Source organism: Dermacentor andersoni, chromosome 6, assembly GCF_023375885.2.
Source record: "Dermacentor andersoni chromosome 6, qqDerAnde1_hic_scaffold, whole genome shotgun sequence".
Classification (NCBI taxonomy): domain Eukaryota; kingdom Metazoa; phylum Arthropoda; class Arachnida; order Ixodida; family Ixodidae; genus Dermacentor; species Dermacentor andersoni.
Genome location: NC_092819.1, coordinates 41,600,327 through 41,614,646, shown reverse-complemented (window position 1 = coordinate 41,614,646; position 14,320 = coordinate 41,600,327). Strand labels below are relative to the sequence as shown.

General features: G+C 48.2%; 1 protein-coding gene across 6 annotated transcripts in view; it reads left to right on the top strand.

The window, feature by feature from the left end:
• LOC126521955 (cytochrome P450 302a1, mitochondrial-like) overlaps window positions 1-14,320 on the top strand; it is a 73,488-nt gene that overhangs the window by 36,824 nt on the left and 22,344 nt on the right. For 5 of the 6 annotated variants that reach the window (XM_050170705.3, XM_055066194.2, XM_055066193.2 and 2 more), the window contains 3 exons: window positions 10,091-10,358; window positions 11,816-12,053; window positions 13,107-13,300. In XM_050170705.3, the coding sequence (XP_050026662.1) occupies window positions 10,091-10,358; window positions 11,816-12,053; window positions 13,107-13,300 (700 nt within the window). Of the gene's footprint in view, window positions 1-8,823; window positions 9,483-10,090; window positions 10,359-11,815; window positions 12,054-13,106; window positions 13,301-14,320 lie in introns of those variants that run through there. The other variant, XM_055066195.2, reaches the window with a different exon arrangement.

The following is a 14,320-nucleotide window of genomic DNA, read 5'->3' as shown; positions in this document are numbered from 1 at the left end:
TTTGGGCAGGTTTCCCGCGTCTTCTCTTGGCAGACCCATAAAGACAAAAAAAAAAAAGCCATAAAGACTACCAATGTGTTATCGTACGGTCAAGATGCCCGCATACGTACTGCGCATTTTATGACACACGCGGTGAATTGGTACGCCGATCTGATTATCTAGTGACAGTGGCTAGTAACAACCATAAAGAGGTCCGAGATGGACACGTTTATGGCGAGGGTGGTAATATGAGCAAAAGTAGGGAGGTCGAAGTCTGCACCTTCAGGGGCAAGGTGCAAATCCGGTACGAGTAGTGCGAGTGAAGTGAGTGGCAAGGTTCCGAATGAGTTGGAGAACAGTAACTTTATTAATTGAGTAATTTCTAGCTAAGAGCTGTTAAGGTTAACGGAAGTTCGTTGGGATTTAGGACAAATACTAAAACATGCAAGATATGCAATAAAGAAAAATGTTTAAATCAAAACGGGAGAGAGATCAAATCGAGCGAACTGATGAAAAACCATCCCCGATGCTTTGCCACCACGAATCGTGTTCGTAGCCTTCAAAATCCTTTCGCGCTCGTCGTTCCCCGCAGGGTAATCAGAACAGACTAATAATCTACACACCTTTGTGATGTTACGAATTCACGACTCGGGGCACATAAAATATACCATCTGGAAGGAAGAGACCCCGAAGTGTTATTCCACCTGCGTACATACTAGCGCAAGACGACCGCTTCCAGCTAAAACGCGAGTTGTTTCGCATTCCTGAGACCACAGGACGAGGTTGGCATGCAAGAGCGGGGCCTCTTCGAACTAGTCCACGACCGATCCGTACAGGGGGAAGGCACCCGCGAGAGACGAACCGCAGCCTCGCTTGACGAGTCTTTGACCTCGTTTAAACCGTGCACTGACCCCGTCCGGCGCATGGCTAATGAAGAGCTGCGGTTGCCACGCCGATAACGCGGCGTCGGCTCACACCTGCTACAGAATCGTACTTCAATCGGCCGCCTTTCCCGGGTTGCGTGACTCTCATCTCTCTACGGAAGCTTTTCGGTTGCGACCCCCCCTCCCCCCACTTCTCCTCCTTTTTGCGACTGTGGCGAACCACCACTGCCACTTTCGATTCCGCGGAACCAGTTCGCAAGCAGGGTCAGGAAGACAGGACGGAGGAGAAAGCCCTAGTCTTAAACTGGTTTCACCGGAGATATTTTTTTCTTTCACGCTAAAAGCGTCGCCTTTTCGTGGTTCTGTCTCCATTCCGAGCGCACGCGCTATCGCGATGTATAGAGAGACACTAGCAGCAAAAGCGGTGGTAGGCTCTGCACTGAATGTCTTAGCCGCAGTGGTTACTATACTGCCATGCGGAAGCACTCCTTTCGGCATCGGGGAGCTGTGCAAAACGGAATTGGAGTCGCACAGGCTTCTCGTTCCCATTGTGAATGTTTAATGTAGGGGAGATCGCTCGAAAGGGACATTAGCATTGGCGTGCATACGGCGCGACTGCTAGATCTGGGATGCCTGACTGAAGTATAGTTTTTCGCATGCGTAGTGCTTTTTGCGTCGGTTAGAGAAGTGAAACCAGCGTCGGTGTTACCGCATTATTTCTTTCTTTCTTTCAAATCTGTGCTGCCTTCGAACGTCCCCATAGAAGCATTCCTAAAGTATTCCAGCTATATGTCTGCTGGCCCAAGCAGATATATTTAAGCTTTGTTTGTTTTAGGTATTACGGAACGGTCTTTTAGAGGAATATTGCACAGACATCACTGGGATTGTGCAGGAACGAGTGATTATGCCACATCTCGAACAGAAGTCATAAATTTCGCTTTGCTTTTTGCTGATATTGTCCTAGAGTAAGTTCAGAAAAAGTAGCAGCGATTCCGAGAACATCCTCTTAGAAGAATACGAAGCTACTAGACCAAGCGCGCGCCAGAAGTCAAGACGACAAAAGACCGGGGTCCTTTGATCAGACACCGCTCGGCTCCTTTGTTTGAGTGCCATAAAAAGCCCGAGACATTGTATCAGCTGGAAGTTATGCCCTGAGCTTTTACAAGAAAAAAAAAAAAAAAAACGGGGAAACTTCCTCCCGAAATTTCGGTATTGCGAAAACTAATCGATTTTAGACACTGACGCTACAAGGTGACCGAGAACAATAGGTCGACACGAGGGGCTCGATTATTTTGTAGTATACGAAGTAACATATGATAACTTCGCAGAAGGCACACGTAAATTTGTGATGTTTCATTGACATGTAGAAATGATGAGGTGTAAAGGGAAATGAAAATGGACGCAAATATAACTCGTCGCAAGTGGTGACCGAACCAACACCCTACGCATTACGCGCGCGCTGCTTCAACAATTAGGCTACCGCGGCGTTACGTTCTCTTCCACATACAAGGCGCCCACTGGGCTCTGTTCTGGGTTGGCCATTTTACATAATACGAAATGCTGAAATGTCACGTGCTACGCAGAAGTAAAGAAAATCTGGTGTCTTCCACCTCATAAAACGGTTATATTGTAAAAATGTTATGTGATGGCGAGAGTTTGGTAGTACTCTTCAGCCTTATGGCTTTCGAGTATTCGCGAGACTAGAGTATCTCGTGGTATAGCATGAAAATGGCGTCCTACACCGTCTGGCCTTTTGCAGTGGCAAAACAGAAGTCTCTCTCACGCCCACGTTGTAATCCCACCTGACGTCTTAAGTGCACCTCGTGACCGTTTCCGCTCGCGTTAACACAAAGCATTCGCACTTTCTCCTTATTTGACGTTGCATGTTACCTTTCTCGACGTCGTTGCCTTAATTATGTGCCCGGCGCTATCGCTTAAGCTCGAAGGAGCCCACTCTCGGCAATTAACACCAAGAAATCAGACCACCGGGATAATAGAGGAAGCACTTGCTCCGCTCCAGTTTCTCATACTCTCGAAGCGAGGAAGGACCTCAGTGGCGACCATGCGTGAAAAATCTCCCTAAGGAAAGCTTCTCCACTCCACTTGCCTGTCATAGAGAATTTGTTGCAATACCTGCAACTACAAACTATTACAAAAAACAAAATCTCTACTGTACAAACAACTAAGAGCGAAGTAGCTGGTTTGGGAGTCAAACCATTCATTCCGGCATCTTATACCAAGAATGTTGGCAAGATACGCCATGTGCCAGTTGAGTATACAGAACAACTGGATGACTTCGTGAAGGACTTTGGCGTGACATCTGTCCGCCTTCAGGCGCGCTCCAAGCGCCAAGAAGACGAAGCGGTAGAATCACGCCCCCTGAGAACTGTCATTCTCCATTTCAGAGAAGGCAAACCGATGCCGCAACGAGTGCATTTAGGTTTCACGAGTCATCCCGTAGAAGAATATCACGGCCCTGCTCTGAGATGCTACAACTGCCGCAGATTCGGAAATTTATCGAAGAACTGCCGCAGTCCACGTCACTGCAAAATATGCTCAGAAGACCACGACCATTCAGAGTGCAAGTCTGTGTGTGCCAGCCAAAGTGTGCCAACTGTGGCGGAAACCATACAGCTTTCTTCTCCGGGTGCGCTCAGAGCAGAGCTGCCTCAAGGTTGCGCAGACATGAATTGAAATAGGGAAGGCTGCCTCCTCGTAATGCGCCCCCACCCAACCTTGATGCTGTAAGATGCGCGCCTCCAACTGCCAACAAAGAAAAAGAATAAGCGGTCAATATGAACTATTCTGCAGCTCTAAAGCATCCCGGTCGACAACGTTCTGACAGTGAGCGACACGATCCACCTCCAGAGAACACTACTCATCTTACCCAGGCTTCGGATAAACTTCGCCGACCTTCTAAACAATGCCCTCTGCCATTGACACAGCAACCTCACCTAACATCTGAGCGACTACCTCAACATTCGCCTCAACCACACCAGTCATCCCAGCGACCATCTCAGTCAGCTCTTCAGCGACCTGCTTCGAGCACACATGGAGCTTCAGCGTCGTTTGGTGATTACGTACGCGTCTTTACCCGTGGCACAGATGATCCTGCCCATGCTATTCACAGCCCTGCGTGCAATTCTCAGTGCCATTCCACACACAAACAACCTTTCAGAGGTAAAAGCACTGCTTTATATGGAATCGTTGGTGCTTTCATAACCACCAACAGCTCAACTGCAGGCTTACAATGAATAATCATTATAACAATGTTTTCATATTTCAGTGGAATGCTAATAGCCTTCGAAATGAGTCGGCTGATTTTCGCAAACTACTAGCTCAACATAACTTTCCTGTTTTATGTATACAGGAGGCAGGCGTACGAGATGATTTTCGTCTTTCGAACTGTTATATATAAATCATCGCGCATTGCTGGAAGTAGCAGAGCGATGTTATGGGTGAGAAAAGACCTGCCGTCCTATTTAATACAGTCGAGCGATACAAATATACCGGTTTTCGTGGCATGCAAGATATCTTTTAGAAATACAAGCTTCACAGTGATCAGCCTTTATCTACAATGTTCTAGCAAAATATCAGTGGACAGCTTGGTGAATGTGTTTGGTATCGCAAACACACACGTGCTGGTTTGTGGGGACTTCAACGCACATAACGTCATCTGGGGCAGTGAATATGATTCCCGTGGAATCAATATAGTCTGCCGCAGAACAAAGTAATCTGAACGTGTTAAATGACAGCTCTCCAACGTTCTTGCGGGGGTTTCGTTACTGAAGCTGTATAGATGTTACGCTCTGCTCACAAGACCTTCTTGATGGCGTTGAATGGTCAACGGACATAGAAACGCGCGGTAGTGATAATTTTCCGATCCTGGTAAAACATTGCCTCATACGGAGTGAGGGGACCCGACGCTAATCAAAATATACTAATTGGCAAAGTTTTGCAAATATATTGTGCGAGTCTTACATCGTCGTCGTCGTCAGCCGGGTTACGTCCACTGCAGGGCAAAGGCCTCTCCCATACTTCTCCAACTACCCCGGTCATGTACTAATTGTGGCCATGTTGTCCCTGCAAACTTCTTAATCTCATCCGCCCACCTAACTTTCTGATCCTCAACTTGACTGAGTTTAGTTCAAATGAATTGAAAAGTGCTCTTTCGTCATGCTGTACAAAGACAACCGCAGGCCCAGATGGTGTTACGTATGTGATGTTAAAGAACCTTGGTCCAGTAGGAACAATAACTCTTTTGGAGATATTTAATGATATCTGGATAAGAGAGACTCTTCCGGATTCATGGAAATTAGCTCGGGTAATTCCAGTGCTAAAACCAGGAAAGACTCCATTTTGTCTTGACTCCTACCGACCCGCCAGTCTCACAAGCTGTTTTTCCAAAGTAATGGAGAAGATGATAGACAGTCGACTGCAATGGTGGTGTGAACACACAAATGTGTGTTCCGACCACGTGACTTGCTTTCGACAAAATCGGTGTACAATGGATGCAGTATTAGACATTGCCACATGCGTCGAACATGAACGAATTTGCGGAAATGTGACAGTAGCAGTATTCTTAGACATTCAAAGAGCATTCGACACTGTAAGTCACATACACGTCCTTGCTGGTATATTAGAGCTTGGCCTACACGGTCGAACGCTGCGATGGGTATCAAATTTCTTGAAAGATAGAAAAATATATATGGAAACAACTGAAGGATAAAGCAATTATCGCAGCATAACGCAGGGCGTACCGCAGGACAGTGTTCTCAGTCAGTTTTTATTCAACTGTGTCATGGCAGCCTTGCCACAAAAACTCCCGTCTGGTCTACAGTATTCTCTGTACCCAAATGACATCTGCATATGGGCCTCTGGATCTCATGTACAAGACATTCAAACAACGCTGCAAGAGGGTCTTGATAGTATCGACACCTCTTTAAAAGAAAGAGGCATGAGTCATTCATACGCAAAGACAGCCGTACTTCCTTTCACTAGACGACAGTTGATTAATTTCCAACTTAGGCTAAACGGGCAAATTTTGATGTTTGTGAAAGAGCATAAATTTCTTGGAGTTATTCTTGACCGCCAGCTAACATGGGCTTCACACATCCGCGCAATTGAAAAGCAGACCAATGCAATAATAAACGTACTTCGGCGACTCGCAGGCACAACGTGGGGAGGATCAGTCTCTTCGCTATTATAAGTTCATAACGCACTCATAAAACAAAAACAATTGCTTACTCTGCACCTATTCTCCATGGTTTATCGCAAACTTCTGAGGAACGTCTTCAATGTTTACTAGCAAGGGGGCTACGAGTGTGTCTTGGGGTTCCGCAGGCTACCTCGAGTTATTTAGTAATTGCTGAAGCTCGTCACTCCCCATTTCCAGTCATACGAACGGTTGAAACATGCCGACATATTTATCGCATCTTAACCCAACACGAGACGCATCCATTAAGCTTCGCGCTCACCGAAAGAAACAAAAGCAACATTCACGATGTTGTTCGAGAACATAAAGCATTATTACTAAGATTTGAATTATGCAAAGTGGATCTTAGTTACCCTCCCTGGATGTTAAAATGCCCTAAAATTATCGGTTGATGGGATTATATCTAAGAGAGACATGTTCATAGTAGCCGCACAGCAACTGGCACTCTTCCAAATTTACTCATTATATCCCCAGTACATCCACGTTTATACAGATGGTTCATGTCACAAAAATTCTTCGACTTCAGCATTCGTCATTCCACAATTAGCGCTAGAGCAAACATTTAAATTATCCCGGGAGACAGCTTCCACCATGGCAGAACTGTTTGCAATCATGTGTGCTTTGCGTTTCATAACATCAGAAAAACATTCGCAAAAATGTATTATCTTCAGCAATTCGTAAGCCGCTCTCACATTACTACAGAGCAATAAGAAAAATTCTTTGAACACTTCGCTATTGTATGAGACGTTCAAAGAACTTACAAAAGCAAGCGCAATGAACCACGTAATTGCATTTCAGTGGATACCTGGGCACTGCAATATTGCTGGTAATACTGCAGCGGACGCAGCTGCGAATCGACTGCACAATAACGCAGAGACAACCAATCTTCCCCTATTGCGTAGTGAAGTCCGTCTGATCCTGAGACAGATTTCTTGCCGCCTCAGCAAAACTACCTGGTTTGACCAGCAAACTAAAAACTCGGAGTTCTACTCCATAGACCCACGTATAAACTTAAGGATGCCGGAAACTCTAAGAGACAACAGAAAATTTGAAACATTGGTACACCGGCTGCGTCTTCGTACTGCATTTACGAAACACTTGTACATGATAAAACGTGTCTCTAGCCTGCAGTGTTCTTGTGGCCATCCAGACGAAGATGTGCATCATCTTCTCGAGTGCACGAAATACGATACGCAAAGAACGGTACTGCAAGCTAATTTGTTTATATTAGACAGAAGACCATTCACTCTAAAAAAGATACTTGGCCCATGGCCAACTGCAGGCCTTCAAAAAACAGCGCTTCTTGCTCTGAAAAAGTTTTGAGGACACCAACATTTTGGGAAAATATTAAGTATCAGATGATCCGAATACGCTAAATGAGTTACATAAACGTTGTTCGTGGTTCATAATTGGTTTATGTGGTGATCGCAACTTTTACGCAATATATATAATTCTGTTCTGTACTTGCAGTGTATTACATGTGTTGTGTGTTTTGGCTGTTCAAAACATCTGACTTTACATATGCGTACGTGGACTGAACTAATGCACAGAACTGTGCCACTCATGTACTGTTGAACTGTATATTTTTTATTGATCCAGTGTTCTACTGAGTGTTATACTTTGTGTCGCTATTCTCCCTTTTTATGCAAACTTGTTTCATTTGCCAAGTGACAAGGAGTAGCCGGTGCCACCATAAAGGCGCAAACCTCTCCTAACATTCACTTCAATAAAAAAAAAAAAAACCGGTCACTGTCCAATATGTTTTTTTTTCCATGTTTCTATGTATTCTATAGGAGGGTGCCCACAGGGAGTGCTGGTACATTATTTTGAAGAAAGAACTGTTCTATACCGTGTTATCTCTATTTTCAAAAGTTCTGTACTCCTCTATAGGTACTTGCATTGGGCACAGGCACAGTTAATGTACTTCATAAGTGAGTATATAGCGATTATTTAAAAATGTAGTTAAATTTAAAACCAGGGTGGATGTGTGAGCAGGTTCCCACGCGTATGCCCCGTGTATTAGCGCCAGATCGACTAAGCACTTCTCGATTCACTTGATGCGTGTCGGAATGACAGACGTAACAATAAACAGTCTGAATACGGTGCCAGCATGGAGTCGCAGACATGGGTATCAGGTAGTGTCCTTGTGATCTAGAGGTGGGGTCGGAGGGGTCGCGTGATGCGTTGTTGACGTTTTCGCATGCCGTTTCGAGACACATCGACGTGAGAGTGCTGTCACGAACTCGTGATACGCCCAACCCTTCGACGTCGCGTTTTGCGTCTCAGATTAACGCGCCATAAGTTATCATTGTAATAACTAGCCAATATTGCCACTGTTTAACGCCTTCGCAAGGGGGAAAACTGTCATTCAACCGACTGTAGCACGAAGCTACAAAAGAAACTCGCACGGTTTTCTCAGAAAGATTCGCAGTTTAGGAGAAACCTGTCTTCGTCCGGGATTCGAACCCGGAACCAATGCCTTACGGCAGAACTTATTTGCTGTGTAATTCTTATAACACGCATCTGGTTGTCTGTTCTAGTATCGAAAATGGCACCAAGGGAAGGGTAATGCAATCGAAGGTTTAGATCAGGGAGGAGATTAGCGAATTCGCAAAAATAGAATAAAGTCCGCATCAGCATGTTCTGACCTGCTGTTGCATCCTATCCCTGGACCCGCATTCATCAATACGTTCTCACGCTGAAACTGTTCCCATTATCTGATGCCAGCCAATGGTAATATCTTGCATGTATTGTTAGCGAAGGCGACTGGCCAATGGTGAAGTGCACTCACGATCGGAAAGGTTCATGAATTCGGGCTCTGAGGAATAATTTGAGGTCACTGGGAGTGTCCTTGACCCAGGTACATTTCTTGTTTTTTTTTTCGGTGATAGTCTCTTACCGATTAACAAGTGTTATAAAATTAACGTTTGGCGCAAGACGCGCTTTCATATACTGGTACTTTCTCGAATGTTGTCGCCGGTATACTATAGCGAAATATTGCGGTTTAATCAGATTGCGTGAGCGACGCGAATAGCGGTGTACCCTGTGGAACGTAAGCGAGCTAGTAGCGATTACACTGGAATGTACGATAAGTCACTTGCAAACGGCCGACGCACTTGACCCGTATAGATCCGATTTCGACGACCGTGTTCGCCGCTATCGTCGCACTTGAGTGTTACTTGTTTTTCTGGGCACAAGTTCGCCCAATGAAGAGTTAAGGCGCGGATCATAGTGCGGCGTTTCAAGCGGTGCCAAGCAGCTACCGGCGAAGCGGGAAACGTGATGCTGGCGACGCATGGAGCGTCGCAAATTCGTCCGCCGTATATAGCTTGGCACGTTGAGCGTATAGCCGGCAAGCAGCGTGGCAATCAGCTGTTGCCGCAGGGCATGTCCACAAGTGCGCGGTGAGCGAGGTCTTTCTGATTTGGCGAAGGCGCAAACTTAGCAGCACACTCTCTTCTGTGCGTCCCAGCTGTATAGATCAACATGTCTTCAGCATGCTGCTGGTCAGCCAAGCTTGCGCCCGATCCGGTCTAGCCAACGTTACTAGACTTGTTGGGTCTAGCGGCTCCGGCGAGCGTGAAAGGACGTGTTCTACTCCCTCGCCAGCCACGCCTGTCAAAGCGCGCCGAACGCTGCCGGTCACGCTGGCTGCCGCTAGAGTGGAAAGCGTCTACTCCTCGCCGGCGTAACGTGAATCTGCGCCGCGCGCGGCGCGCGTTACGCCGGGGCTATATCTGCGCCTTTCGTTTCGTGACTAACACGGTGTGCCCATGGTGTGCCATTGTCTGTTTCTCCACAGTCGCTACAACGTCACGATATAGCTACTACTGCTGCTGCTGTGGGTGATGATGACGCTGGTCGGACTTAATTGATTCACAATTTGCTAAGCGATTTTACCGAGAAATTGCTCGTGTTTCAATTTATTGAAGTGTCCTTAATCTATTGACTGGATTATTTAGTTCTTATTTGTTTGCTTATTTATGTTGTTCTTCATTGAATAATTTTTCAGATGAGATGCCTACGAAGAAGCCTGCTATGCGCGGTGCATCGGACTGGGTTCCGGGAGAACAGCTCGTTAGCCGCTGCGGCAGCCGAGAAGCAACGTCCTGTGGAGCACGATGTGTGCCCCGTACACGGCGACAAGCTACAGCAGTTGCAAGGCATCAGAAGCCGACCAGCCGGCGCTATCAGCGACACCGCAAGGCCGTTCCACGAGATTCCTGGCCCTAAACCATTGCCGCTGATCGGAAACATCTGGAGATACCTGCCACTTATAGGTGAGAGTGCATTCCTTGAGAATGCTATATGCCTCGCAAACACTTACCACAGTACTCCGATGGCCGCTTACGGGCTTTACTGAATGGCAGTGAAGACTATGAGGTTGCTCTGTCTTCTTTGTACTGGATGCAGCTGCAGTGGCGCCGAGCATTCAGCAATGCGCACCGTGGCCGCCAGAAAAAAGTGCCTGCTGGAATTTATCGCTCACGGCCAACGCCGCCGACGCCGACGACACCGGCTTTTCTGCGACACGAGCTCCTTAACGCTGTCGCGTTAAAATATGTTGAAAGCCGTGATGGCGTCCCCCGAGCCAGTGGACAGAGAGATGACTAAACTCTAGAAAAAATTATGGGGTTTTACGTGCCAAAATCACATTCCGATTATGAGGCACGCCGTAGTGGGGCACTCCGGAAATTTTGACCACCTGAGGGTCTTTAACGTGCACCTAAATCTAAGTACACGGGTGTTTTCGCATTTAGCCCCCATCGAAACGCGGTAGCAGTGGCCAGGATTCGATCCCGCGACCTCGTGCTTAGCAGCCCAACACCGTATAGCCACTAAGCAACCACGGCGGGTGACTAAGAACTCTTGGAAAGTATGTTTTGTGGAATTGAGCCGTGACGGCGGGTCCTTAGACGAGGTGCTCCTTTTACTGTGAAAAAAAAAAAAAAAATTGGCGCACTCCAGGCGAATTTCCGCCTCCGTCGGCGTCGCCGTGATATTTCGTTAAAAAGGCGAAGTGCGGCAACATTGCGTCGCGCCCCGCGGCGCCGTATGGTGTAGGCGCGACGGAAAGCTTGAGAGGGCCAGCAGAGAAGGATGGTGGCTCGATGCGCACCGTCTTCCCGCTCGCGTAATGTTGTGCACGGAAAATTGGAGTGGGGGTGGGGAGGTGAACACGTGCTAAAGGGGGAAGGGAGGCAGGTGAGAACCTGCCGTTGCTATGCGTGGTGTGGCTGAGAGTGCCCTGTCTTGGAGGCAATCTGCGGCGTCAGTTGCCCTCAGCAACTTCCTCAGTTGCCCTTTTGAGCGAGCAACTGCTGTCTTACTAAATGAGTTGAAAGAATCGCTGAATGCTTCACGCAGTGCGGACGCACGTGCATCCCGCGCTACGAATGCCTGAACTACTCCAAGAGACATTGGCCTATAAACGAGATATATTATTATAGTATGTCGGGTTATGCGTTCGCCATGTGTCGTCCGGTGCCCTGTATTTTCTGCGTGTATCATTTCATTTATAGTTCACCAGGAGCACCATGCTATAGGCGTGCTTGCAGAGAAACCTCTGTTCTCATTAGAGCTCTCTCTCTCTCTCTCTTTCTCGCTCGCTGAAGTTATCATTTGTTTCGCTTCTCGCAGGGTTGCAGGCGTATACAGGGTGCAACGGGATACGCCGTGAAAACTCTTCCGGTTCGCATATAAACTGTTCTTTATTTTTTCCCCCTTTTTGTCGTAGGCGATATGGACCTGACGCGGATGCATCGGAACGCGCAGAAGCTGCTCGACCGGTACGGCCCTCTGGTGCGAGAGGTGGTCGTGGGCGACCGCGTGGTCGTGCACGTGTTCGACCCGCGCGACATGGAGCACGTGTTCCGCCACGAAGGGCGCTACCCGGCGCGGCTCTCGCACCGGGCCCTGCTCAAGTACCGTCGCGAGCGGCCGCACATGTACAGCAGCGGAGGGCTGTTTCCTACGTAAGTGATACCTTCCGCGACTCGACCGCGCGCAGAAGCTCGACCGGTCGTGGCCTTCGAGATTGGACTCGCGCACCGAACCTCCCTGCCCCATCTCGAAGGGCGTGTAGAGAACACATCGGATGATTCAGCGAAAACCTAGCAGTTACGCTAAAACAGAAACATCAAGTTAGCCTAGAATGGTGGAGTACCTTTTCAAAACACTACGAGCCACCTATACCGTGGACGAAGAGCAAGCAGTTACATTAGACCAGCAAAGAGGGTGAGATCTATGTGCCGGCCATGAATGTGATGACCATGACCGTGACCAGCGGCTTAGAACGCCAACTTTAATTGAGTATCAAGGCTACATTAAATATTTTGCAGAAGCTTGTAAAGACGTCACTGATTTTGGCAGCGTCCGCTGGACGCTATGTGATCGTTGTACGCTTAAAATAAATGTCTTAAGTCACAATGTACAAGTAAACGCTCATACTGGGGCCTTGTCTTGTAACGATTCCTTAAAATTTTCCACCTTTTTTGCCGTTCGTCGTTTTATTGCATGGATCCATGTCCCATGAGAACAGTTTCAAAAGAACAATTAGCGGACGGCATATCCTTGCGACTTCCACGGCTTGGTATACGCTTGATGGTGATTCGACGGTGGCCGTACATCTAGGCCAGTATAAATTTTTTCAGAAGTATAGAAAGTTGAGCTAGTTGGTAGGGATTCACCGTGAACGAAGATAAGGCGTGCAGACACGGATACAACAGAAGAGAACCAGGCAACACAAAGGTTGACTGGTAATATTTTTTTTTGGACCAATTAGCGAATATTGCTACAAAGGACCACGTGTAGAGAAAAACATTGTCGAGGACTTCATTATACCTCTGGCATTTCTCGCGGAGCCATGAAGCCGATTGCTAAAATGCTGTAGTGTTCTTCTTTTTTTTCGTTCTGGCATCTCATGTCACTTTTGCTTCGCATCTCAATATCAATATTTGGGAAAAAGGAAGACGATCCAAGATGGCAAGTAAGTCATTGTGTTTGTCCGTGTGATTCTACATACGCAGGAATGGCGAAGAGTGGTTCAGGCTACGGCACATGTTCCAGAAGCCGCTCATGCAACGGGACGCCATGTCTGCCTACATTGACGTCTTGCAAGATGTCACCCTGGACGTCGCCAACCTGGTACGGCAAACGCGGGATAGCAGAACGCTTGAAGTTGAAGACTTCCTCAAGGAGCTCTACCAGTGGGCCCTGGAATGTAAGAGCCATCAATGCTTCTCTGCACGTTTTTGAAGGTTGTTTTGTTCATTTATTATTTAAATCCATGAGGTTCGCTGTCTCAAACCAGCAGTGCGAATGTGAGGGACGCCGTAATGAGTGAGCACAGAATTTTTGACCATATGGAGATTTTTAACTGAAACCACACTCACTTACTTGTGCACTCACTCGCACACTCACTCGCACACTCACTCGCACACTCACTCGCGCACTCACTCGCGCACTCACTCGCGCACTCACTCGCGCACTCACTCGCGCACTCACTCGCGCGCTCACTCGCGCGCTCACTCGCACACTCACTCGCGCACTCACTCGCGCACTCACTCGCACACTCACTCGCACACTCACTCACTCGCGCACTCACTCACTCGCGCACTCACTCACTCGCGCACTCACTCACTCGCGCACTCACTCACTCGCGCAATCACTCACTCGCGCAATCACTCACTCGCGCAATCACTCACTCGCGCAATCACTCACTCGCGCAATCACTCACTCGCGCAATCACTCACTCGCGCAATCACTCACTCGCGCGCTCACTCACTCGCGCGCTCACTCACTCGCGCGCTCACTCACTCGCGCACTCACTCACTCGCGCACTCACTCACTCGCGCAATCACTCAGTCGCGCACTCGCGCACTCGCGCAATCACTCAGTCGCGCACTCGCGCAATCACTCAGTCGCGCACTCGCGCAATCACTCAGTCGCGCACTCGCGCAATCACTCAGTCGCGCACTCGCGCACTCGCGCAATCACTCAGTCGCGCACTCGCGCAATCACTCAGTCGCGCACTCGCGCAATCACTCAGTCGCGCACTCGCGCACTCAGTCGCGCACTCGCGCACTCAGTCGCGCACTCGCGCACTCAGTCGCGCACTCGCGCACTCAGTCGCGCACTCTCGCACTCAGTCGCGCACTCTCGCACTCACTCACACAAATTCTGCACCGCGTTTTGCCCGATAGCGATTACCTGCCTGCCAGTGACGACGCAAGGTGCGGAC